At 33.8% G+C, this 25,989-nt stretch overlaps 1 protein-coding gene across 11 annotated transcripts in view; it reads right to left on the bottom strand.

The window, feature by feature from the left end:
• ANO5 (anoctamin 5) overlaps positions 1-25,989 on the bottom strand; it is a 94,068-nt gene that overhangs the window by 55,700 nt on the left and 12,379 nt on the right. For 4 of the 11 annotated variants that reach the window (XM_034932290.4, XM_034932292.4, XM_003830452.7 and 1 more), the window contains exons 2-7: positions 24,917-24,963; positions 17,443-17,493; positions 10,464-10,505; positions 7,546-7,659; positions 2,706-2,774; positions 1,162-1,446 (exon numbers count right to left, since the gene is read on the bottom strand). In XM_034932290.4, coding sequence (XP_034788181.2) covers positions 1,162-1,446; positions 2,706-2,774; positions 7,546-7,659; positions 10,464-10,505; positions 17,443-17,493; positions 24,917-24,963 — 608 coding nt within the window. The remainder of the gene's footprint in view (positions 1-1,161; positions 1,447-2,705; positions 2,775-7,545; positions 7,660-10,463; positions 10,506-17,442; positions 17,494-24,916; positions 24,964-25,989) is intronic. The other 7 variants (XM_055094239.3, XM_055094240.2, XM_055094241.2 and 4 more) reach the window with 3 other exon arrangements.

Here is a 25,989-nt window from a genome sequence, read left to right as displayed (position 1 = left end):
AGATCAACACCATATGATCTCAGCCATGTGTGGAATCTAAAAAGTTGTTTTCACAAAAGTAGAGGGTAGAATAGTGATTAGCAGAGAATGGGAAGAGGTAGGGGGAGGAAAGAATGGGGAGAGATTGGTCAACGGGTACAAAGTTATAGTTAGATAAGATGAATAAGTTCTGGTGTTCTATTGCACAGTAGGATGACTAACATTAACAATAAAGTATCAAAATAGCCAGAAGAGAGGTTTTTGAATGGTCTCATCACAAAAAAATGAAAAATTTTAAGATGATGGAGATGCTAATTATCCCAATTTGTTCATTACATAATGTATACATGTATTGAAACATCACATTTTATCACATAAATATGTACAATTATGTGTCAATCATAAATTTTTTAAAATAAGCAAGCTATAAAAGGTAACAAACAACCTTATTTTTTTCCCTCTGAAAGCCAGATAAATAATGATAATAACATCTTAACGCTTGTTGAACACTTGGTACAAGCCAGGCACTGCTCAAAGCTCTTTATGTCTGAACTAATTTAATTATCTGGGTAACTTATGAAGTGGATATTATTCCAATCTAAGCACAAAGAAACAGTGGCACAAAACCATGATTCTTTCTGAGAGAGGTTTTCAATGGGAAACTTAAAGATCCTCGGACTTCAAATGCAGAGAAAACAAGACTATTTAGAAGGCAGAAAATAGTTGTAAATGAAGGGAAAAAAAAGTTTTGAGGTTTCTCAAATTTTATCCATATATAAAGGAATTAAAACATTTCATTTCCATTTGGAATGATAGTTCCTTTACTACGCACTGACTGTATAAAACCAAACTCCAAGTTTGTAAAACCATTTTACAAAGATCTTACAAAATCAAAGTCCTCTAGCTCTCAATTAATTGCTTTTTCCAATATTGTATAACATCTCTTTCTTTACTACATCCATACCATCAACCACTCACTTTTAAACAACAGTTTGAGAGTTAGGGAGGGTAATACGTTTATGTGGTCTAATTAGACTTTCAATCTCCCCAATATCACCAAATGCTTATATCCTATACAGAAGCACCTTGCAGAAATGGTACGACATCTGCACATGTATAAAAGCACACACAAGCATACATCTCGTATTTGAAGGGATGTGCCAAAAGGTCTTCTCTACCTACAATTCTGTTTCTTGATGAGGATGGAAAGAAGGTTGCCTGATCTTCGATGAGGAAGAGCTCCTGCCGATGTCTGCTGAATTGTGCAGTAAAATATTCAGGATGGGGATACTTCACACTCAGTGGGAGTCTTACAGGTCCAAGCACATAGCTTATAGGAGTGTGCTTAGGGCGGGGAATATCACTCTCCTTAATAGGCATTTTGATTCCCAAGACTTCAGCATAGGTAACTAATACCTCCCAAGGGGCATGGATCTTGACAAAATAAGTTCTTCCATCTTCCGAGTCCTGTATTAAAAAAAAGGCAAAACAGCAGAAAGCTTACTGATCAGTTTGTTATTGAGCTGATTAAATAAGATGAATAATATTTTATAAAATCTCAAACACATCAAAGCATTTTCAATATTTTGAAATTTTCAGGCAAAACTTTGAGAAAACAAAATTCACAAAACATATAGTTACAAAAACATGTATATATGTATACATATAATGTGTGTATATATGTGAAAGACAGAAAGAGAGACATACAAAGACACATGCAGAGAAAGACTATTTTTAAACATATATTTCATGGTCAATGTATACTCATCTCTAAATCCACAATAACCTATGCGGTTCTGGGCAATTTCTTAAGTTTTTAGTAACTAGCTATAAGCTCAAAATTTTACTTAGGTTATATAAGCGATACATATAAACTGTAAAACGTACTCACTCTTCTTACCCAGCTTCTTTGTTTAGCCTACACAAAGAGGAAGAACTTTAGGTAACAAAGGTTCATGGCATAGGAGAAATTATGGATTGTGTGGTATAATAATTTATTAGTTCACTGAAAATGGGAGAACTAGAGAGTAATGCTTCTGTTTTTCTTTTCTTTTTCTTTAAGACAGAGCGTCACTCTGTTGACAAGGCTGGAGTGCAGCAGCACAACCATGAAACTCCTGGGCTCCAGCAATCCTCCTGCTTTGGCCTCTCAAGTAGCTGGACTACAGGCACCATGCTCAACTAATTTTTTATTTTTTATTTTTTGTAGAGACAGGATCTTGCTATGTTGCCCAGGCTGGAACTATTAGAAATTTCATAGATAGGGTAAGATATTAAATAGGCCTTTAAAAACAATTTTGAAGGAAATTCTAGAAAAACAGTAAATAAAATGACTTTAAAAAGAAAATTTGGTATATTCATGAACAGAAAGAATGTCTTGGCTTAAACAGCAGGTTATGCTGCAAGACAGCCTGGTTAATTATTTAGGGTACCAGATTATAGGCAGACTTCAAAATGAAACCGTTATGATAAAAAGTCCACTTCTTCTTTTTCTTTGTATCCTGAATGCAAACTGTGTCAATTTATAAAGTGTTCCATTTATTACTGCATATTCACAGTACTCATCTACTTACCTGTAAGACTACAGGCCCTATCATCCCGGTGCACATATCTGTAGCCAAAAGAGCTATTGTATTGCCCCCAAACACAGAGTCTATCCAGGCAAAGGCCAGAATAGGAGAAAACAACACTTAAAGAGGCTGGTATAAATTATCAACTACATTTACCCTTTTGTCTTCTATTTCCAACTCAAGACCTGTTTTTCTGAGATTAGTTTCAAACTCTTTTCTTCTTTCCTATGACAAAAAGAAATCAACAGAATTATGCAGAATGCTTTTGTTTTATTTGCTCAGTATTGACAGATTCAATATACAATGGCTGTGACTCTGGATGGCTCTCTGCCCCTCCCATGGTTGTATATAAAAATGCTCCATCTGAATGTCAGGTACTGCTTTTCTCTTGTACTATAATTCACAACAACTACAAAAATGCAGTATATCCAGGAATAATCACCAGGAAATATGCAGAGCCTCTATCTGAAGAAATGTACAAAACTTTACTGAATAACATAAATTATAAAAAAACTTTATAAACAGAGAGACATATGCTCCAAGTTGAAAAGACTCACTATTACAAAGATCAATACTCTTCAAATAAACTATACATTTAATGGAATTTTAAGCCAGTATGTCATCAAGACTTTTTAATCCTGAAGGACAAAATGGCTTCACTTAGCAAAAAGTAAACTTAAATTTAACTATAGGTCATTACTGAAAATAACCACTTGGGTGCTTAGTTTTTCATTTGTTTGTTTGTTCGTTTTGTAGTGACAGGGTCTCACTCTGTCACCCAGGCTGGAGTACAGAGTTGTGATCACAGCCCATTATAGCATCGCACTCCTGGGCTCAAGTGATCCTCCCTAGCCTCCTGAGTAGCTGGGACTACAAGAAGGTGTCTCCACACTCGGATAATTTTTTAAAAAAATTTTCATAGAGACTGTGTCTCATTATCTGCCCAGGCTGGCCTTGAACTCCTGGCCTCAGCTCATCCTCCCGCCTTAGCCTGCCAAAGCACTGGGATTATAGGTGTGAACCACCCACCCAGCTTTTATTAAAGCAATGTATTGATGACAAAAAAAAGTATTTTTTCTTTTTAAAACATTTTTATTGAGTTAAAATATACATATATAACTTACCATCTTTACCATTTTTAAGTGTACAGTTCAGTAGTAATACATGCATTATATTGTTTTTCCCCCTTTATCTCCCTCCTTCCCCTTCCCTTTCCTGGCTTCTGGTAGCCACCAATCTACTCTATCTTCATGAGATCCACATTTTTACCTCCTGCACATGAGTGAGAACATATGACATTTGTCTTTCTGTGCTTGGTTTATTTCACTTAACATAATGGCTTCCAGTTCCATCGATGGCTGCAAATGATAGTATTTCATTTTTTCAATGGCTGAAAAATATTCCATTTTATGTATTTGCCACGTTTTCTTTATCTATTCATCCAACAATGGGCACTTTTCCTTTGCTGTGCAGAAGCTTTTCGGCTTGATTTAATCCCAGTGGTCTATTTTTCCTTTAATTGCCTGGTCTTACACAAGAAGTCTGTCTGCACCAATGTCCTGGAGCATTTCCTTAGTGTTTTCTTCTGGTAGTTTCATAGTTTCAGGTCTTAGAGTCAAAGCTTTAAGCCACTTTGATTTGATCTTTTGTATGGTAAGAACTATGGATCTGGTATCATTCTTCCACATATAGTTATCCAGTTTCATCAGCATCATTTATTGAAAAGCCTATCTTTTCTCCATTGTATGCACTTGGCCCCTTTGTCAAAGATGAGCTTGTTTTAAATTCACAGATTTAAATCTGGATTCTCTATTCTATTTCATTGGCCTGTGTGTCTGTTGTTATGCCAGTACCTTATTGAAGGTATGAGATGCAGAACAGTCATTTAGTTATGCACAGTTGGAAGAGAAATGTGGACTGGAAAAGTGAATTCTGGGATTGTATGATTAATGTATATAAAATCATAAAATATATGATTTTAAAACTGTAAGACAGAATCATCAAATACATCAGTGTAAGATAAGGAAAGGTGAGGATTAAGGACTGTGCCCTGAGGTACTTTAATAATAAGCGATTTAGGAGAAGTAAAGACTGAGAAGGAGCAACTAGTGAAATAAGAAAAAAACTAAGATAATGTGGAGTCCTGGAAGCCACATGAAGAACATACACAATAGAAAAGGAAGGATCAACTGTGTTAAATATTGCTAATAGGTCAAGTAAGATGAGGGCTGAGGCTTGACCATTGGATTTTATACAAGGAGATGGGCAGAGTGGTTGGGATGAAGGCTTGAAAGGAATAGGTTTAATATATAATTGAATAGAAAAAAAATAGAGAAATAGTAGCTAATAGGAAAACTGGAACAAAAAGAGGGTTTTTATTCATACCTTTTTAATATAGAAAAATTAACAGCCTAGTTATTCATGGAAGAAAATGGCCCAGTAAAGAATATCAAATATAATTTAGGAGAAAGAGGAACTAATTTTCAGAGCAATATCCCAAAATAGGTATACAGAAAAGAGTTAATAAAGCAGGCATTAAATTGCTATCCTTAGAAAGCCTGCCTGCAACTTTAGAAAGGTTGGTCCTAGTGTCTGGGACTTGCTTTTCTGAAGAGTTCCCTCCACTCCCAGAACTGATGAGTGGCTCATTTTGCCTATACTGTTTTTACAAACAGTGTTATTTATGCTGAATATCTGCTTTCCTTCTGGGAGTATGAAATTTTGGTATGTGCTAGGCAGAAGGTGACAAGGTAACCAGCTCCTAATAGAAACCTAGGGCCCTCTAATGGGCTTGCCCAATAGATATTTCACATGTGTTTTCATACATTGTTGCTGGAAAAAGTAAGTGTATATCCTGTGATTCTACTGAGAGGGAATTCTCACAAGCTTGCTCCTGGTTTCCTCCAGACTTTGTCCCATGAGCTTTTTCCCTTGCTCGTTTTGCTTTTTATCATTTCACTGTAATAAAACATCTCCATAAGCATGACTATATACTGAGTCCTGTGATTCTTTCTAATGAACCCCTAAACCTGAGGGTTGTTTTTGGCACTCCTGAATAGTAGGCAAGAAGAAAGAGAATGCAGGGCACAAGTGGAGCAGTTGGCTTTAGGTAGAAGGATAAATAGTTTGTCTATGGTAACACAAAGTAAGATAGCTTACACAGGCAAAACTCCTGGTGGATGGACAGATGTGGTGGTAGAAATTTATAGGTTTTCTCTTCTTGCTTCAGTTTTCTCAATGAAACAGAAAAAAATGATCAGCTAAGCTTGAAGACAGGAGGAGGTGTTGGAGGTGTGAGGAGAGAAAAAAACATTATAAAACAGTCATCTAAGAAAGTGGGAGACAACAGAATATGGAAGGAAAGTATGATTGCCACACAGCATAAGGACCCAGTTAAGGTCCATGGGCACAAATACAAGGTAAAGTCAGTCAGTAAATTGTAAGTTTTCCTTTCTGCATGTGTGCTGGCATGTAGTAGGTAGGGTTGGGTTTAACTAAAGTTGTTATTTTGTCAAGTACAACTGGGAGAGGGGCAAGGGACTTGCTGGGATATGTAACAGAGTAATTACAATTGTTGACCACGAGACATAAGCTGAATAAAGATTGAGAGGGGAATAAGAGCAGCAAAAAGCAGTAAGACGATTGCATCTTATCTGGTCCTGGTGAGGTTGAAAGAGGAAGAATGTGGATCAGAAAGATTTGAGGTATAATCAGACAGTTGTACATGTAAAACAAAATTATAAAGAGTTGCAGTTATTAGTAATGACAAGTTCTAGGTGAGTGAATGGCTGAGTGGAAGCTAAGATCATTGGAAAAGGGAGTTCAAGGAACAGAGAGGCCAGAGTGTCAAAATAATCATCTAAGTATGAATTGATATTATCAATGATTTTAAAAGATTGCTGGAAAGACTGACAGTGATCCAGGAGCTAAAATTGTTGAGGAATAGAAGATGCAGAGACAGATAAATGACAAAAGCAATGCAGGATAATAATAAATCTGATGAGATTTAAATCTCAGGAATTTCAGGGACAAGTGAAGGAGAACACGGTATAATCAACAAGATACAAGGAAGGCAAGCAGCATTTACCCCATCTCTAGGGAAATGTTGTGTAAAGAAAAGTAACCATCACTTGAGAGGACTGCTATGGAAAGCAAAAAACCTCAAAGAGGTTTGAAGGGAATGTTTGGAGAAGAGATGAAAATGATGATGGGTCATGAATTTCAGAGGCCTGGTAGAAGGCTTTCCAGGCAGTGGGTGGAAAAAAGGGACAGATCTGTATATGCATGGAGTCTTGTGGGAATAATATCTTCATTTTTTATTTTTATTTTATATGACATTTATGTTGTAAGTACATAAGTAAATGTGTGTGTATGCACACACACATATGTGTATAAAAATGGATTAATTTATGATTTCAAATATTGAGTATTTATTGAGCATCCATTATACTCCAACCACTGTTCTAGGATTTGGGTACATAACGGTGAACAAGACAAAGTGCTTGGCCTCATAAACTTAATTTATAGTGTTGGAGACAGCAAACAAGTAAAAACATGAATAAATAAGCTCATAAAGTGATGTGTAATACAAATAAAAGAGAATCAGGAATAGAGTACAATATAAAAGCTATACCTGGAGCAATGGATTAGTCATACATTTCCAAAATGAAAATATCATACAAAAGGTAATTATTATATTCAGACACATACCTCAAATTTTGGATGTTACATTTAATATCTAAAGTGAGCTATAAAAAGAATCAGTTACTTGGAAGAAGAAGAAAAATAAGTTAGTATGCAAAATATCAAAAAAGATAACATTGACTTTACATGTCTATTCTTAGGCTGCCTACTTTACAGTTATCTCATTCAGTTTCAGTTTTCAGTAACACTTCAGGGCCTCTCACTTTTACAACATAATTCAATCCAGATATCCATGTGAAATTATAAAATGTGCTTCTTTTTATTATTCCCACTTCTGTTATAATGCACTTACCGCCTTTAACTCTGAGTCTTTCTTTACGTCATCAACGTAGGAAAGCACAAAATCAATTTGCCTAATCCCATCTCGGAAGAAGATAGAATCTTTGCTTTGCTGATTTTTTTGAAACTGCAGGAGACATAAATGACACAATTGTAAATTATAGTTTTATTCTGAAATGGCAAAAGCACAAAAGGAATTATTTATAATTTAGTGAAATCAAGACAAATAACCAGAGTTTTCAGCAACAGATTATGCTTTGCTTTATAAAGTGAAATTCCATATAAAAGATTAAGCAATAATGACTCAGGAGGAAGATAAGCATGTTAACTACATGCACATACAACAAAAATGCTGCAAACATACCAAAATATGAAATGAATATATGTATAAATTGATCTCAAAATGCACATTCAGAGACTGACTTGTTCTCTTCATCAAACAAGATATCACTTAGTCCACTAAATAATTCATGGCTACACACAACTTTGGGGGTATAATTAATTACAGACCAATTAATGGAGTCTCACTATAAGAAAATAAGCTTATGATTAATGTTTATTCTATGTTTTTATAAAATTGTCACTTCCTAATTCAACTTTGTAAGGATTAAAATAAAATCAAGGTGCAGTTAAATATTAGAAAGCAGGTAGCTTATTAGCTGGCATCACAAGTTAGGTTTCATGCAACTCGCCCTTCAACATCAATTTCCCAGGTGAGCAAAAATCAATCCTTTGTTTAAATTTGCATGAATTATCTCAGTATAATAGTTACACTTAACAAGTTCAACTTTCACATGTTGTGTAGTTAGTTCATTAGTTCCTTCACTTTAAAAACAGCAAAAACTTGAGAGCGCTTCAGAAGAAAGAGATTTCATGTTTGAATGATTTGGTTTTATTAAAAGTTTATATCTAATACTTAATATTCCTGCTAGCCTACATGTATTATTACACTTAGAATTATGCAAATAGATAATACAGTGGCTGTCAATGAGATAATTTTCCAATTGCTTTAGCTCACCTGCGAATGAGTAACTATATGGTTTTAATTTTCACAACTAGTGTTTCTATTAATCCATGAGTTTCTTTTATTGTACCCTATGGGATTTTTTACCCAAGTCAGGTGAGACAGGCCTCCCAGAAAAGGGAATGGATGAGGATCAGTTATATGCAAATAAGCCATAAGTCTCATGTTTGATCTGTGGTCTATGAACAAAGTGAGTGCATTTACATAGCTGATGCAAAGCTGATGTGTCTCAGAAAAAAAACTAGCTTCCAATGCACAGGAAGAAATGTGTGGAAAAGGGAACTAAGAATTAAAAAAAAAAAAAAAAAATCTAGGGAACCTAGAGATTAAGTGCCAAGATACAGTAACTCAAATGTTATGTCTGAGTTCTCTTCACCTCAGCCAAAGGATGCATAATCATCTCCTATTTCCTAAAAGAAAGTAAAAGAACCTGAGAAAAATCAAACTGCTATCACACTATACTTTGATTATAAATCACTAAAACTTGAAAAGAAAGAAAAAACCCAAACAAATCATTGGCACTCTTATAAATCATCACAGCGTTAGCATCTTATGAAATTCACCAAAATTCTTGGAAGGCAACTGAGGCAGAAATAATATACTACTTAGACTAAATAAAATCAAAGCTCAAAAATTAGAAGAAAAAAATAGTCCTCTTTCTCTAAGTCTGTGACAGTCATATTTTGTATGATAGAGGGGTTTTTTGTTGTTTTTTGTTTTGTTTTCAAAAACTAATATATTTACAGGTACTTGCATTGTTTACATAAGCTAAATCTGGGTACACAAAGAACAGTTCTGGTAACAGAACATGTGCACATATGAATTAACAAAACTCATATTCAGAGTATTTGACAACTAGAAAACAGACCAAGTAGCTAAGAGAATAGTAACTCCAGTGATTTTCCGGAGTGCTCAGTCAAAAATAGGTATACATACTGTCCTTCTGAAAGCCAAAGGCTAGCTAGGAAAACACAGATTTCTATCATTATATCACACCCTGATGATACACTGTAAATCTGTTTTAAATATGGGAAAAAAATCACTGGGAGCCTTGTAAGTCAACATGAGGGACATGTCTCAGGACTACTAATAAAAATCAGTTAAGGTTGAGGCAGAAAAATCTGATAATTCTGTCACATATAACTGAATGTTACTAACACACATCATGCTTTTGTTTTGCTCAAAACATAATATAAATATATTTTGTAGCATGTGTGTACATTTGTTTATATTTGATTTGTCCTTAGAATATCTATTTGTAATTATGTAAACATCTGAGTGGCTTCTCTGTAAAGGACGTACTTATTCTGTGGTTCAAACACCTGAATTAACAGCTGGGTGTGGTGGTTTATGCCTGTAATCCCAGCACTTTGAGAGTCCGAGGTGAGATGATTGCTTGAGCTCAGGAGTTCAAGACCAGCCTGGACAACATGGTGAAACCACTCATCTCTCCTAAAAATACAAAAATTAGCTGAGCATGGTGGTGTGCCCCTGTGGTCCCAGTTACTCAGAAGGCTGAGGTGGGAGGATTACCTGATCCAGGGAGGTCGAGGCTGCAGTGAGCTGTAATTGCACCACTGCACTCCAGCCTGGGCGACAGAGTAAGACTCTGTGTGAAAACAAAACAAAATAAAACCCTGCATTCCTGATGAGAGTTCATAAACCTCTGAAACTGTATGAATTATGTGTATGTGTGAGAATGTGTATACATTTTAGGAAGAGGATCTATAGATTTAATCCAAATCCAGAACAAATTAAGAATCACTATTCTTAAACTTCAGTTGCCTGGGGACTAGGAATTAGTGACAATGTTCCCCCAAATCAAAGTATTCATTAGAAGAAAAATAACTAAGGCTACCACTGCAGCCATTCAGAGCATAAGCAGCATCATTCAGCACTGGTTTTACCATAAGCCGCCGCCTCAGGAACAAATTGAATCGCTTTGCAGGCTGTGAAGCAACCAATAAAGAATTAGCACTTCCTGCCCAGAATTACAGTAAAGATTCCAAAAAAAAGACACAGACAAACTAACCCTTAGTATGATCATTTTATAAGTGTGTGTGTGTGTGTGTGTGTGTGTGTGTGTGTGTGTGTGTGTGATATTTCAAACTGGAGGATACAAATTAGCAAGGAAAAAAAGAAGAAAAATGGGAAGAAAGCAATAAACAGGTAAAGAAAATAAGGAGACTCAAGTAAATTTTCCTAAATTCTTTAGTGACTAAAAATAATAAATATTTGTGGATTTATATTTTATTTTATTTATTTCTACTTTTTTTTTAAGTTCAGGAGTACACGTGCAGGAAGGGCAGATTTGTTACATAAGGAAATATGTGTCATGGGGATTGGTTGTACAGATTATTTCATCACCCAGTTATTAAGCATAGTACCCAGTCGTTATTTTTCCTGCTTCTCTCCCTCCTCCCATCCTCCACCCTCCAAAAGATCCCATTTGTTGTTTCCTTCTATGAGTCCATGTGTTCTTATCATTTATCTCCCACTTATCAGTGAGAACATGCAGTATTTGGTTTTCTGTTTTTGTGTTAGTTTGCTAAGGATAATGGCCTCCAGCTACATCCATGTCCCTGCAAAGGATGTAATTAAGGAAGAGAAGAGAAAAATAATAATAATAAAGGAAAACATGAAAATAATAAAAATATAAAGTAAAATAGATATTTTGTTAAGTATGCCTGTATATATCAGGAAAAGAAAGTAAAATTACTACATTTATACTGATATGATGTGTAGTATGGAAAGTTTACCCAGGTTTTTTTTTAATTTAATGAGCATGCAATATAATAGAATACATAAAAAGTCATTCAGTTATTCAAATGCTGAGTTATCTCCAATCTTCAATTACATGGTCATTATTTAAAATACAGGGTTAATTACCTAAAAATATCTGGGATACTCAACTATATTTGAAAGAAAACCAAACCTATAGCATAAATGGGCAAGAATTGAGTGTATTTTATAGTGTAATGCATGGATAAATAATCCAATACAATTACTTAACCTAGTCTCTTCCTGGAATAGGCTGAAGAAGTCTAAGCAACTGGTGACTATTGGAGGGAAAATTCCTGCCCTGTAAACTAATGTCTTCTATATGTAGACAGAGGAGTTAATATTGCTGTTGTTTTAAAATACAAAAGATACAAGACAAATGTTGGTCATTACATAAAATATATTTTAACCTATATTATTCTGATGGCCTGAAATTTTTCATCTCAGTGTTTTAATTTTCTTGGTATCTTTCATGAGATTCACAGGTTACTATTTTTCTCAGATGTTTTCCCTAAATTCATTAAAGAATTGTTAAGAAAAATGAAAGACTCCCACACCAAAGGACCATGCAGGGCCACATTATGACTGCCATGGATCACAGACCTAAACATAAAAACTAAAACTATAAAACTGAAGAAAATCTTAGAAAATCTCCCCTACTTTGGTGTAGGCAAATATTTCTTAAATAGAACATAAAAAGAATGGATGATAAAAGATAAAATATGAGAAATTGAATTTATATACTTCTAAATGTGCTTTTCTAAAAACACTATGTAAACAAAAAGGCAAGCAACAAACTGGAAGAAAATGTTCACAATAAGTAAGGTTGACAATGGTCTCGCATCCAGAATACATAAACAACTCTTACAAGTCAATACAAAGATAATCAACTCATTTTTTTAAAATGCAGAAAAGATTTGAACACTTCATAAAAGAGTATCTATGAATGTCCAATATGCCCATGAAAAGACGGGCAACATCATTATTTAAAAAAGAAATGAGAATTGAAATCACAAGATACTACTACCTATCCACTAGAATTACTGAAATTAAAAAGCTATCAATATCAATATCAAATGTTGGTGAAGATGTACAGCAAAAAGAATTCTCGTACATTGCTGGCAGGAATAAAAAATGGTACAACCACTTTTAAAAATAGTGTGACAGTTTTACATAAAGTTACACCTATATTTTCCACATGACCCAGAAATTCTACTCCTAGGAAATTACCCAAGATTAATGAAAACATACATCTCTAAAAACACTTCTTACATGAATGTTCATAATAGCCTTATTCATAATGGTCTTGAAACTGAAAACTATCCAAATATCCATCAATGGATGAGTGGACAAATACATTTCAGTATATCCATACAATGAAATATTACTGAGCAATAAAATAAACAATAATATCTCTAGTACAGATATATTCAAAAAGAATCAATTTATTAGTAATATTTGGAGTTTTGGATGAGTCTTAGACACATTGTGATGAGCAAAAGCAGCCAGAAGCCATATACAAAATAGTGTATACTGTAAAATTCAATTTATATATTACATTAGAAAGAAAAACAAATCAGCGGTTGCTAGAATATGGTAGGAGGAAAACCGCTAAAGGGAAATTTTTGAGGTAATGGAAATTTTCTACATAAATTATAGTTTGTTAAAACTCATCAAACTACACAGTTAAAATGGGTGCATTTTATTGTATTTAATGTAGAACCAAGGAAGATGAAAATTTTTCATAAATTTCTGATGTGAGCAACGAAAAGAATATAATGCATGTTGTTGAGATGTGAAAGACTTCAGACAAGCAGTTTTTTTGCAGGGGAAGATAAAGAATTACATTTTGGACATATTAATCTTGAGACAGCTTTTAGACATCCATATGCATATGCTGAGAAAGCATTTGGATATTTAAAAGTGAAGTTGAGGAGAAATGACTACACTTGAAACTTAAATTTGAGAATTGAGATGGCATATCAATTGTATTTAAAGCCATGAAACTGGATGAAATCACTAGGAGACTGAATTCATGACTGAATCATAAGGTGATAATATCTAAATACATGCACAGATCAATTATAAATACTGTGCTAATATGATACTAATTGCTTCTTGTCATTTTACTCAAAGACTCCTTCTGATTGGTTTGTGCCTGTGCCATATCAGTTATTAAATATTTGGAATATCATCCTTGAGGTGATCAAGGCCCATACTCCTTCAAAATCTGTTAATTGCATATCTGTCATTATTTAAGCAACCTTTAGTGTGTCTTTTCAATTCCCATTCTTTGCTTACTAAACTCTAAATACTTACCAAACTATTCTGTCCAATCCCCTACAGTAGTCACTCTAAGATAGGTTCTCTTAAGCATAATAGTTTCCATCTTTCTATATTTCATTTAGTGGCTTTAGTGACCTTTCTATACTGACAATCTGTGTAATCATTTAGGTACTCATTCACTTTTCACTATTTTGTTTCAAATAGAATTTTAAATTGCATTATTATATATTTATAAAATAATTGATATAGAGTTTCTGTCATAATAATCACAGTAGGAACCGTAAGATTCCATTTTTTTTACCCAAAAACATATCCAGTGATATTACATTGGTTTATCCCAGCACATTCCCTCTCCACTCCTCTCTACCCTGCTTTTTGTCCTGTGCAGGTACCCAAAGAGCTCCCTTGACCTCTTGCTTCTCACGAATGATTGGAAAGAATAGATAGTGTTTTCCCTCCTAAGGTTGAATTCAGGAAGATTGTGTCCCCTCACCAAAGATCATTGAGCCTCTTGATAATGTCTGTAGTATATGAGTTCTTCCTTCTGGGTTCCAGTAAGTTCTCCTTACCCTATTCTCTTCAGTTCTATGGATTTTAATAAATTCAAGATTACTACACCTATATATGCTGAGATTCCCTTACACCCCATCTTTGTAAAAGTCTTTTTAAGAAGTCCTTCTCAAATTATCCTACACTGAGTAGGCCTAACAGGACCCTAATTTATACAGATTTTTCTTTTGTGATATTTCTATGATATATTTAAAAAAAAAAACTTTCCTGGGTACACAGTTGATTCTAGGACTGAGGCAGGAAATGTACAAAATGAATTTGGAGCATCTTGTCAGAAAGTAGGAAAATACTCAAAACAAAACTAAACACAATAATAGGGGTATACCAAGGAAACACAGGAGTCAACTGAAAAGCTTCCAGCCAAGTGATGTGGCTTATGTCTTGAAATTCCAACCACTCAGGAAGCTGAGATGGGAGGACTGCTCGACCCCAGAAATTTGAGAGCAGCCTGACCAACACAGTGAGACCCAATTTCCAAAATAATAATAATAATAATAATAATAATAATAATAATTAGCTGGATGTGGTGGTGTACTCCTGTAATCTCAGGGAGGCCGAGGTGAGAGGATTACTTGGGCCAAGGAATCCAAGGCTGCAGTGAAATATGATCATCCCACTGGACTCCAGCCTGGGCAACAGAGCAAGATGCTGCCCCAAAACAAAACAAAACAAAACAAAACAAAAAAAACAAAAAAAACACTTCCAATAGCCAAAGCTAGAACAATTTGAGCAAGAAAATAAAGTAGTATTTGGTTTATAACATAAAGTATAAAATAAATATCCATAAGTACACACTGACAAAAAGAAAGGAAGAAAGATCTCCCCTACACAGAAAACAATTCCAAATAATGGATTCACCTATAAGGAGGGAGAGCATAATCCCAATCCTTTTGTGTAGGCTGCAAATAGTGACTTTCATCTGAAGAATGCAGTATGGAAAGGGAGAAAAAAAAGAAAGAGTAACTTTACAGTGAATAAATCTGCTAAACATTACTTCAAGCCAGGTAATCAAGGTTAAAACATTAAGGGTGATTAAGTCATGTTGATAGAATATACCCTTGATATGACATGAAGATAACGACACTTCTATTATCTTCCTCCAAAAACGTATAATCCAAGTCTAATCATAAAAAAAAAAAAATCAGGAAAGTCCCAATTTAAGGACATTCTACAAATACCTGACCAGTACTCCTCAAAGCTGTGAAGGATATAAAAATCAAAAGAATTATATGAAACTGTCACAACCAAGAGGAGCCTGAGGAGACATGATTACTAAGTGCAATGCTGCATCCTCAATGAGATATTGGAATAGGAAAAGGATCTTAGGGGAAAACTAAGGAAATCTGGATAAAGCATGAACTTCTTTATTTGATAATAATGCACCACTATAGGTTCATTAATTGTTACAAATGTACCATACTCATGTAAGATTCTAATAATAGGAGAAAATGAGTGTGGGGTATAAGAAACTCTGTTTAGATTTTATTTATAATAAATAGATTTATAATAAAATCTAAAACTATATTAAAATAAAGTATATTTTTAAAAAGAAGCCTACTGTTTAACAACTTACTGTTTAATCAAAGACAATGTCAACATAGTGAATCAAATATCATACATCATTTAAAAGTCACTTAGAATTTAAAAATTAAATTATATGTATTTAACATATTTGAGGAAAGTATCTGCAACTTCTGTACAGGCAAGGAGATAACAATAAATATATATAAAGAGCTCCAAAAAAATCAAGAGTAAAAAAAAAAAAAACCTGACAGGAAATGGACAAGATATATGAACAGAGTGACATAGCAAAATAAATTTAAATGACCACTCAATGTAGAAAAAGATGAATATCTCACACATGTTGTGAGAAATGCAATTTTAAATGATACTAAGATACTGTGCCAAGTGAAATAGCTCCCAATAGCCATTATCTATCTCAGTACCATGAGACAGGCAAGAATCTAAAAGCATAACAATACACTGCTGATAGGGTTGTGGGGAAACAGGCACTTTCATAGGTTTGTTACAAACACAAAAGGCAGGGGAATTTGGCAATATATGGGAAAATTACAAATTACTATATATACCTTTATTCTCTGATAAATGAATTCCATGTAGAAAAATAAAATGACCAAAATATTATAAGACTAATTCCCAAGGGTATTCATTTTAGCAACATTTGTAATAGCATTGGAAAAATAAACCAAACAAAAATGATAACTATTATACAAAAAGACTGAGAGGACAAAGAAGAAAGATTTCTCTGAAAACACTTTGTTTCATATTTTCAACCTAAGATAGATTTACCTTCAAGCTAATAAAGTCTAATCTTCAGGGCATCTTACTTGCATCTACCCCTTCCAAGGGTTTAGGAAGGACTCCAGCAATGTGTTCTCGTGGTAAAATATTTTCGTAAATGTTTTAAAGGAAAATATTTTTCCATATGTTTCTTAAAGAGTGATATCAAAATTGTATAAGCTTTAGGCTCATCTAAATGTTATTTGATCTGTGGATTTCAACTTTGGAATCATGTAAAATGCTTTATGTAGTAAAAAAAAAAAAAGTAAAAATAAATTTAAAAAGAAAACAAAACAACATTTCAATTGTTTAATTTGATCAATATCACAATCCTCACTCCAAAACACAAAAGATTAGTACTCTAGTGAAAAGGAAACTATCATCCTTGCTAAAATTATCAGTATAGGAATATAACTCTATTTCTCCATCTTCCCAAAAGGCATTTTTTACTTGCTAGGCAACTAATGAAAAGTTTCAGGTCCCCTTACCAACCTTTTAATTGATATTTAAGTTTGATTTTTAAATGAATTGTAGTTTTTCATGATTATCCTCAGGCACGTACTTAAAGACAAGAAGAGTGATGCAGTGGAGAAAGAATACTGAACTAAGTAAGCCTCAGAAAATTGAGTGCTAGTCAAGCATCAACCCCTTAAACATATCAATAACTTCGGTCAAGTCATTACACCTCTTAGACCCTTCATTTTCTCACAGAAAAAATAAAATCCCAGCAAAGTGTTATACTCAGTGTGTCATTCTCACTGATATGTCTGAAGTGTTTTTCCCCAACCTAAAGAAACTGATTTTTTTTTCTAAAGTAATACATTCTCAAATACCATGTATGAGAACATGTCAAATAACTGAACTGGAAAAGAGTATCATCATTGCAGACTACAAAAAGATGCCCCATTTGTGTCCATGCAAGAAAGGATAGTACTGGTCGCTGCTTACCATTGTTTCTTCATTGATGAGAAAGCTGGTCTCTCTGCTGCTCAGGCTCTGCTAACAGTACCAGGGGAAGATATAATGCTATTATTAATAGTGCAGGTGGAGCAAAGGGAGCTTTTAAGTTTCAGTAACAACTCTGTAATCTCTATGCAGAAACACTTAATCTGGAACCACATTAAATCATATGCAAAACTGTGGGCATATATATGTGTATACATGTGCATGTGTGTTCATGTGTGTGTGCTATGTATCTGTAAATGTGCCTGTGGGGCAGGGTGTGTTTGTCTGTGCAGTGAGGAAAGAGAGTGAGCTTCAGGGAGAATTAGTATTTGGGAGGTAGCTTTATCAAATCATAAAAAAAATCAGATACAAGAAATGGTTAAGAACTACTACATTACTGAGAAATAACAAGGAGGTCTAATCTTTTTATGATGCTGCATCCTGAAGAGGACCAACAGGAAGGGCAGAATTAATTGGCTATTTTATGCCCTTCAACATTTATTTGAAATCATTAAAGGGAATACCTTGGAAAATACACCATCAGGATTCTTAATAATTTGAATTTATAACCTCTTCAAAAAAAGCCATACATATATAAAAATACACACAAACCACTTATAATTAACACAATAGGGATGCCTCCCTCTGTATATGGTGGATTCCCAATTCCTCAGGTTACACGATGGTCCACACACCACAGAACACAGACCTGAGATAACACCCAGTGGCTTCTCAGCAGTCTCTAGTGACAGGTACAATATAATACTATGGAGAGACATCAACCAACAGAAATGATCGGAAATTCATGTCCAGATTGTAATTCACTTACCTTGTTCTTGGAAAAATTATGCCCAAATAATGCTGGGCAAATCAGTTTTCAAAATAGCAGATAAAATGTGCAACAGACATATTTAAAACATACTCAAAGAGCACCTTGGAAATATACCTAATGCTACAAAAGTAAAGTAACAGAATGTGCCACAAAAGTAGTAATTTCTCTGTGTTCTTTAAAAGAGAATGAAAGATAATTTTGAAAATGAACAATTTTCATACTGCTATATTTAATATAAATTACAAGATAATGCATCTATTGTACTAAAGTAATACTGAAACCGGTGGGAAAAGTTGTGGGAAGACTGAGAATATGTGAGTAAATACAGGCCTAAAATACAGTTATAATTAGAATCCACTTATATGTGATTATATCTACTTGTGGACCTTGAATGAATTCCACTAGCTCATCTAAATACAACAGATAGCAAATGAAGTGAACGAGTATCTTGATCACTCAATTCTGAAATAGTAGCCTCTAAAAATATGCTGTGCAGCTACATTTCTGCTAAGGCAATAAACAGATTTATTATAGCTTCATTTATATTGACCCCTGATAAGTTTTTCCAATTATCCTAGAGAAATGTTAGTTGTTTTGCTTACAGAAGGATAGAAGAAAACCATATATTCAAAAGCAACCAGGCTAGTCATTTTACAATCTCTCCCTTTAGGAAAAATCTTTGCTCTGATTTCCAATCAAAAGATGGGGTTATATCTTCACTTTGCAGAATGTAAAATAAAATAACTTAGATTACTTCTTCATTTTGCTGAGTATGTCATTGTCTCATTTCTTACTAAGAGTAGTCTTAGGCAAAACGAGAATCCTTGATGTACTTCTAGACACAATTCTTAAAACAGCATTCTTAAAGAAATATTATACAGTGAATAAGGAGCTTTAGAATCAGATTACCTGTGTTCAGAATCCCAGCTCCAAAACATAGGAGATATAACAATAAAACAATTTATATAGTTTCAGTTTGCCTCATAACCTTTTTCTTCAATTATATAAAACCCATTAAATACATATGTAAAACTGAATACATTTGTAAACTTGAGCAAGTTAACCTCTCCAAACCATAAAGTCCATACAGTGAGATTAAATAATACATGGGAAGTTCTCCATAAATGTTGACTTTTTAAAATTAATGTTTGTTACTTTCTAGTGATCATATAACAAATATATTAATCATGTCATGCATGTTTAATTCACATGCATTTTCTGATTTCCAACAAGACTGTAACAATGTCCAATGATGGACTCATACTAATTGTAAATCAGAGGTAAAACTAGAATAGCTCTTTAATATTTAAGCAATCATGGAAGCACAGAAGACCTTTTCAAAGCATAAAATAATTTTGAAATAATGAACCTACAATTCTTATACTTCTGTCTTGTAAAAGCCTAAAAACATTCATCATATCTATAAATTTGTTACTGGACAAAATCCATTGATTCTACTCAATTCTGCCTCAATCCAATAGTTGAATGAATATGCTATAATACTTATTTTTTTGAAAATTGCCTGCCTCCTGTCCATAGATGGGGTGAAAAAAATTGACTGCAATGTGTAGAGCCTGTTTTTATTGCATCTGAGTGTCAGAAAAAATATAATTTAGCATTGAGGAAAGTGAAATAAGTTGTATTCACTTTTTTTAACTTTTTATTTTGCAATAACTATAGCTTCACAGGAATTTGCCAAAATAATACACACAGATCCCATGTAACCCCTACCCAGTCTCCTCCAATGGTTATTTACATCTTGCATAACTACAGTAAAATATCATAATCAGGAAGCTGACATGAGTACAATGTCTCTGTATAGTTGGAGGTCATTTTGTCACGTGTGTACATTTGGGTAAGAGCCAGCCCTGTCAAGGTATAGAGCTATTCCATCCACAAGGATCTTCCTCATGCTACCCTTTTAAATTTATGCCCATTTTCCTTCCCCTCAACATCCATGTCCCTTAGAAATCACTAATTTGTTCTCCATCTGTATACTGTCATTTCAGAAGTGTCATAAAAATGGAATCATAACATATGTGTTCCTTTAAGATTTTTTTCCACTTAGCACAATGTCCTGGAGATCTATCCAAGTTGTGTTTATTAATAGTTTGTTCCTTTTTACTGATGGGTAGTTTTACATGATAAGGCTGTGCCACACTTTGTTTAACCATTCACCTGCTGTAGGACACTTAGGTTGTTTCCACTTTCGGCTACTACAAATAAAGTTGCTGTGAATATCTGTGTTTAGGTTTTGCGTATGAATATATGTTTACATTTCTGCTGGATAAATGCCCAAGAGTATGATTACCCAACTGACATGAAAATTATAATTTAGTTTTTTAAGAAACTGCCCAACAGTTTTCCAGAGTGACTGTATCATTTTATATTTCCCCCAGCATTGTGTGAGAGATCTAGTTTCTCTGCATCCTAACTAGTAAGTTGTATTGTCACTATTTTATATTTTAGCTCTTCTAATAGGCATATACTGACATCTCACTTTGATCTTATTTTGCATTTCTTAGTGGCTAGTGATATTGAAGATCTTTTCATATGCTTATTTGCCATCATATTTCCTCTTTAGTGAAAGACCTCAATATGTATTTTGCCCACTTTCTAATTGGGCATTTTTTCTTGTAAAATATTTAAATTTTATGGGTTCTTTATAAATCATAGATACAAGTACTTTGTCTGATACAGAATATGCAAATATTTATCCCAGTCTGTAGCCTGTCTGTTCATCATCATAACAGGATCTTTCAGGGAACAATAATTCTTACATTTGATAAACTCCAATTTATCAATGCTTTTCATTAATGTTTTTGTTTGCAGATATGACATAACTACAAACCCTTCACCAAGATCTAATTTCCAAACAGTTTGATCCATTTTTTCTTCAAAAAATTGTATAGTTTTATGTTTTACATTTAGTCCATGATCAATGTTGAATTAATTTTGTATAAGTTATAAAATTAGGTTAAGTTCATAAGTTTGCCTATGAATATACAAATGCTCCAGCCTGTTTGTTCCATTGAACTGCTTTTGCACATTTGTCCAAAATCATTTGGCTGTACTTGTGTGAGGCTATTTCTGGGATCTCTATTCTGTTTCATTAATCTACATGCCTATCCTTCTCCAAATATCACACAGTCTTCATTAGACTGCAGCTAAAGAACAAGTCTTAAAATAACATAGAGGGTTTTCTCCCACTTTCTTCTTTTTTTCACAATCATTTTATCTCTTCTACTTCCTTTGTATTTCCATAAAATTTTCTGAATAATCTTGCCTATGTCTATGAAATGTCATACAGATATTTTAACTTATATACCAATTTGGGTTTCCACATTCTCATTACCAGTATATAGAAATATAACTAATTTCTATATAATTTTCTTATTTTTTACAACCTTCTTAAACTCAGTTCTAGGAAATTTTGTTTTTGTCTTTAATTTTGTAGATTTCTTGGGATTTTCTATGTACATCGTCATGTCACCTGGAAATGGGGAGAATTTTATTTGTCCCTTTCTGATCTGAATACCTTTTATTTTTTTGTCTTATTGCAAGAACTGTCAGTACTATATTTAATGAGAAGGGTAAGTGAGGACATTCTGATCTTACGAAGAAACTGTTCAGTCTTTTACTATTAAATATACTGTTAGTGTAAGTGTTGTGCGGATGCTCCTTATCAGGTTAAAATAGTTCCTCTCTATTCTTGGTTTTCTGAGAGTTTGTGTTTATTTTTAATAAATGGAAGTTAAATTTTGACAATATTTTTTCTGATAAAAATCACATGATTTTTATTCTTTAGCCTTTGGTGAAGTATACCAATTGTTTTTCAAAAAATGAATGGAGACCAGGCACAGTAGCTCACGCCTGTAATCTCAGCACCTAGGGAGGCCAAGGTAGGCGGATCACTTAAGGTCAGGAGTTTGAGACCAGCCTGACCAACGTGGTGAAGCCCCCGTCTCTACTAAAATTATAAATATTAGCCAGGTGTGATGGCATACACCTGTAGTTCCAGCTATTCAGGAGAGGAAGGGGAATCACTTAAACCTGGGAGGTGGAGGTTGCAGTGAGCCAAGATCGTGCCACTGCACTCCAGCCTGGGTGACAGAGCAAGACTCTGTCCCTTTCCACACACACACAAAAATGAATGGAGCCTTCCATCAATAGAGTAAACCCTACCTGGCCATGTTGCATAATTATTTTTATATTACTGAATTTTATTTGCTAACATTTTACTAAGGATTTTTTTATCTATGTACATGAGGGATACAACTTGTAGGTTTTTTGTTTTTGTTTTTTTTTTAAACTGTCTGTCTCTTTTGTTATCAAGGTTACATAGGGATCCGACATGAATTGAGAAGCATCTGTTTTTCTTCTATTTTCTGGAAGAGACTGTATAAAATTAATGTTAATTCTTCTTTAAACATTTGGTAGAATTCTCCAATGAGACCATTTCAGCCTGGAGAGGCCTTTTAGGGGAATTTAAAAATTACACATTCAGTTTACTTAGTAGCTACAGGGCTATTCAAATTACTGTTTTAACGTTGAGTGGATTATAGTAGTTTGTGCTTCTTGAAGAATTGGTCCATTCCATCTTAGTTGTCAAATTTATGTGTGTAGAGTTGTTAGTAGTATTCCTTTATTATCTTTTTGGTATCTACAAATTCCATATTGATATGTCCTGCTTTATTCCCGATATTGGTTACATATGTCCCAGCGCAACCCCCTTTCTGCCAGTCTGGCTAAAGGTTTGTCAATTTTATGTATCTTTCCACAGCTTTTTGTTTCAATGATTTTTTCTAATACTTTCTGGTTTTCAATTGCTTTTATTATTATTTCCTTCTTCTACTTGCTTTGGGGTTGTTTTGCTCTACTTTCCATTTATTTATTTATTTATTTATTTATTTATTTTATTTTATTTTATTTTATTTTATTTTATTTTATTTTATTTTGAGACAGCCTGGGCCCAAGAGTCTACAGTTTTAAGAAATTCTTCATATAATTCTTATTCTTGTTTGTATATTGATCTGCAAACTACACTATAAAATCACTGTCCTATATGATCTTCATAGTTCCCTCTGGTTCTCATATTCTGTTTCTCTCAGCATTTAGGTCACTGAACTTTTCTTCGTTAACTTTTATTTTAAGTCCAGAGATACAAGTGCAGGTTTCTTGCATACATAAACTTATGTCATGTGGGCTTGTTGTACAGATTATTTCATCATCCAGGTATTAAGCCTAATACCCACTAGTTGTTTTTCCTGATCCTCTCCCTCCTCCCACCCTCCATCCTCCAAAAGGCCCCAGCATGTGATGTTTCCCTCTATGTATCTGTGTGTTCTGATAATTTATCTCCAACTTATAAGTGAGAACATGGGGTATTTGGTTTTCTGTTCCTGTATTAGTTTGCTAAAGGTAATGGGCCTCCAACTCCATCCATGTTTCTGCCAAGGACATGATCTTGTCATTTTTATGGCTCCATAGTATTTTATGATATATATGTATCATATTTTCTTTATCCAATCTATCATTGATGGGCATTTAGGTTGATTCCATGTCTTTGCTATTGTGAATAGTGCTACAGTGAACATATACATGCATGTGTCTTTATAAAAGAATGATTTGTATTCCTTTGGGCATACACCCAGTAATGGGATTGCTGGGTCGAATGGTATTTCTATCTTTAGGTCTTTGAGGGATTGCCACACCATCTTCCACAATGCCTGAACTAATGTACACTCCCACCAACAGTGTATAAGCATTCCTTCTTCTCCACAGCCTCACCAGCATCTGTTATTTCTTGATTTTTTTAACAATAGCCATTCTGACTAGTGGGTCACTGAACTTTTAAAGGAACCCTGTAACTTCTAGGAATCTTAATGAGCTTATCCAGCCAACTAGCAAATAGCCAACCTATTCTAGAAGGACATGTTTTCCAAGCAGAAATTTCAGTCATTCCTGGAAATTCTTTTTAAATCCTGTTTATATCTGGCAGGACATCCTGAAACCACTCAAGGACGTCTACCTCTGTGAGAGCTATGCATGGGATTCTTTATCAACTAGAGTCTATCAGAAAAATGATTTCATTGAAATGCCTTTAACATGCTTATATTCAGTATAGAAGCAATATAAATTGTTTGTATGGTTCTTAGAATTTATATAAGAAGTCCTTTGGTTAAAAGAATTCTGTATTTTTACAAGTAGTATTTAATTTATTTATTATTCTATTTAATGTGTTTATGCAATTCAGGTTGAACTCCAGTATAGTCATAGATAAGCACTAATCATACTAATAACTGTAAAATAATAAGCTATCACAGACTACACTAACATTACATTATAGCAAAATGTTAAGCCAAATACTAGTATCTTGCATATCAATGATCAGCATATCTGAGTTTATTTCACAGGGAGCCTCAAAACAAATCAAAGATCTATTTGTTCCCTTATAACATCTAGAAAAGATCCAATATTAAATCTGCGTGGAACATGGAACTTGCTTTAGCTACTTAAAAAATGAATAAATTAGAGGACATAATAGAATGTATTATAAGTAAATAAGTACAAAGACTTAGTTAACCTTATGTTGATTTTTTATTCTGACTTATAAGGAAGCTAATGCATATATATTTAACTTACCTCACTCATTTGGAAAGAGTAGTCTATATGCTTATTGACTTTTTCCCCTAAATTAAATAAGAAAGAGAAAAACATGTTAAATTAGCCAACTGATCAGAACATATTCAAAAGTCTGTGTAAGGAAAAAATAGGAATTGAATGAATTAAAAAATTCAAAGAAAAAATACTAGAAGAAAAGATACAAGATGATTCGGAGCTAAATTGTTTAAAACAGACTCCAAAAGAAGTCTTACCTAAAACTGCCTATAACAGGAAAAGCATAAAATACTGATGTGTAAAATACAATCTCAATTACTGAGAAATAAACTTAACTCTGATCAATGTGGTTATCAATCTATAACTACAAAACCACTGAGAGTAAAATACCCAATAGGGTGTCCATTCATATGTTTTAGTTCTCACCATGTGAGATTTCATATTCTCTCAGCTTATTTTCCTGAAATTAAACCAGACAGCTTGTATATAGAACACTACCAGTTTCTACACAGGCCAGAGTACTTTCCCGACATACAGATAGCTCCGTAATGGTAATGCATTTAGTCGTTTGCACTAAAATACATGTTCAAATAAGTTTATGACACTAAAAAAGTTAAATATAGAACCGAAATTCTTATTTTCTAGTGGTTCCAACTTGAAAAAGCCCTAAGATATATTTAAGTCAAAAACTTCCTATATATTTTTTTTGGAGAAAATATCACAATGGGAACCGCATAAAATGTTAGCACTTTAAGTTCAAGTTAGTGACTATAATTTTAGAAATAGGATAGAAAAACTGGCGAATGAAACTGAACAGAGAGCCCAGAACAAGACACTTTATTATATGGAAACTTGATATTGACCTATTGTAGGGGTTGACTAATGTCTCTCCTACACCCAAATTCATGTCCATCTCAAACCTCAGACTGAAACCTAATTTGGAAATGTAGTCTTTACAGATGTAATTAGTTAATGATCTAGAGATGAAGTTATACTGGATTTAAGGTGGGCCCTAAATCCAATGATGGATGTCCTCCTAAGAAAAGAAGAGGGAACAGAGGCACAGAAGAAGGCAGTGTGAAGATAAAAGCAGAAAC

The sequence above is a fragment of the Pan paniscus genome, chromosome 9 (genome assembly GCF_029289425.2).
Source record: "Pan paniscus chromosome 9, NHGRI_mPanPan1-v2.0_pri, whole genome shotgun sequence".
NCBI classification, from domain to species: Eukaryota; Metazoa; Chordata; class Mammalia; order Primates; family Hominidae; genus Pan; species Pan paniscus.
This window is presented reverse-complemented; position numbering and strand designations above follow the sequence as displayed.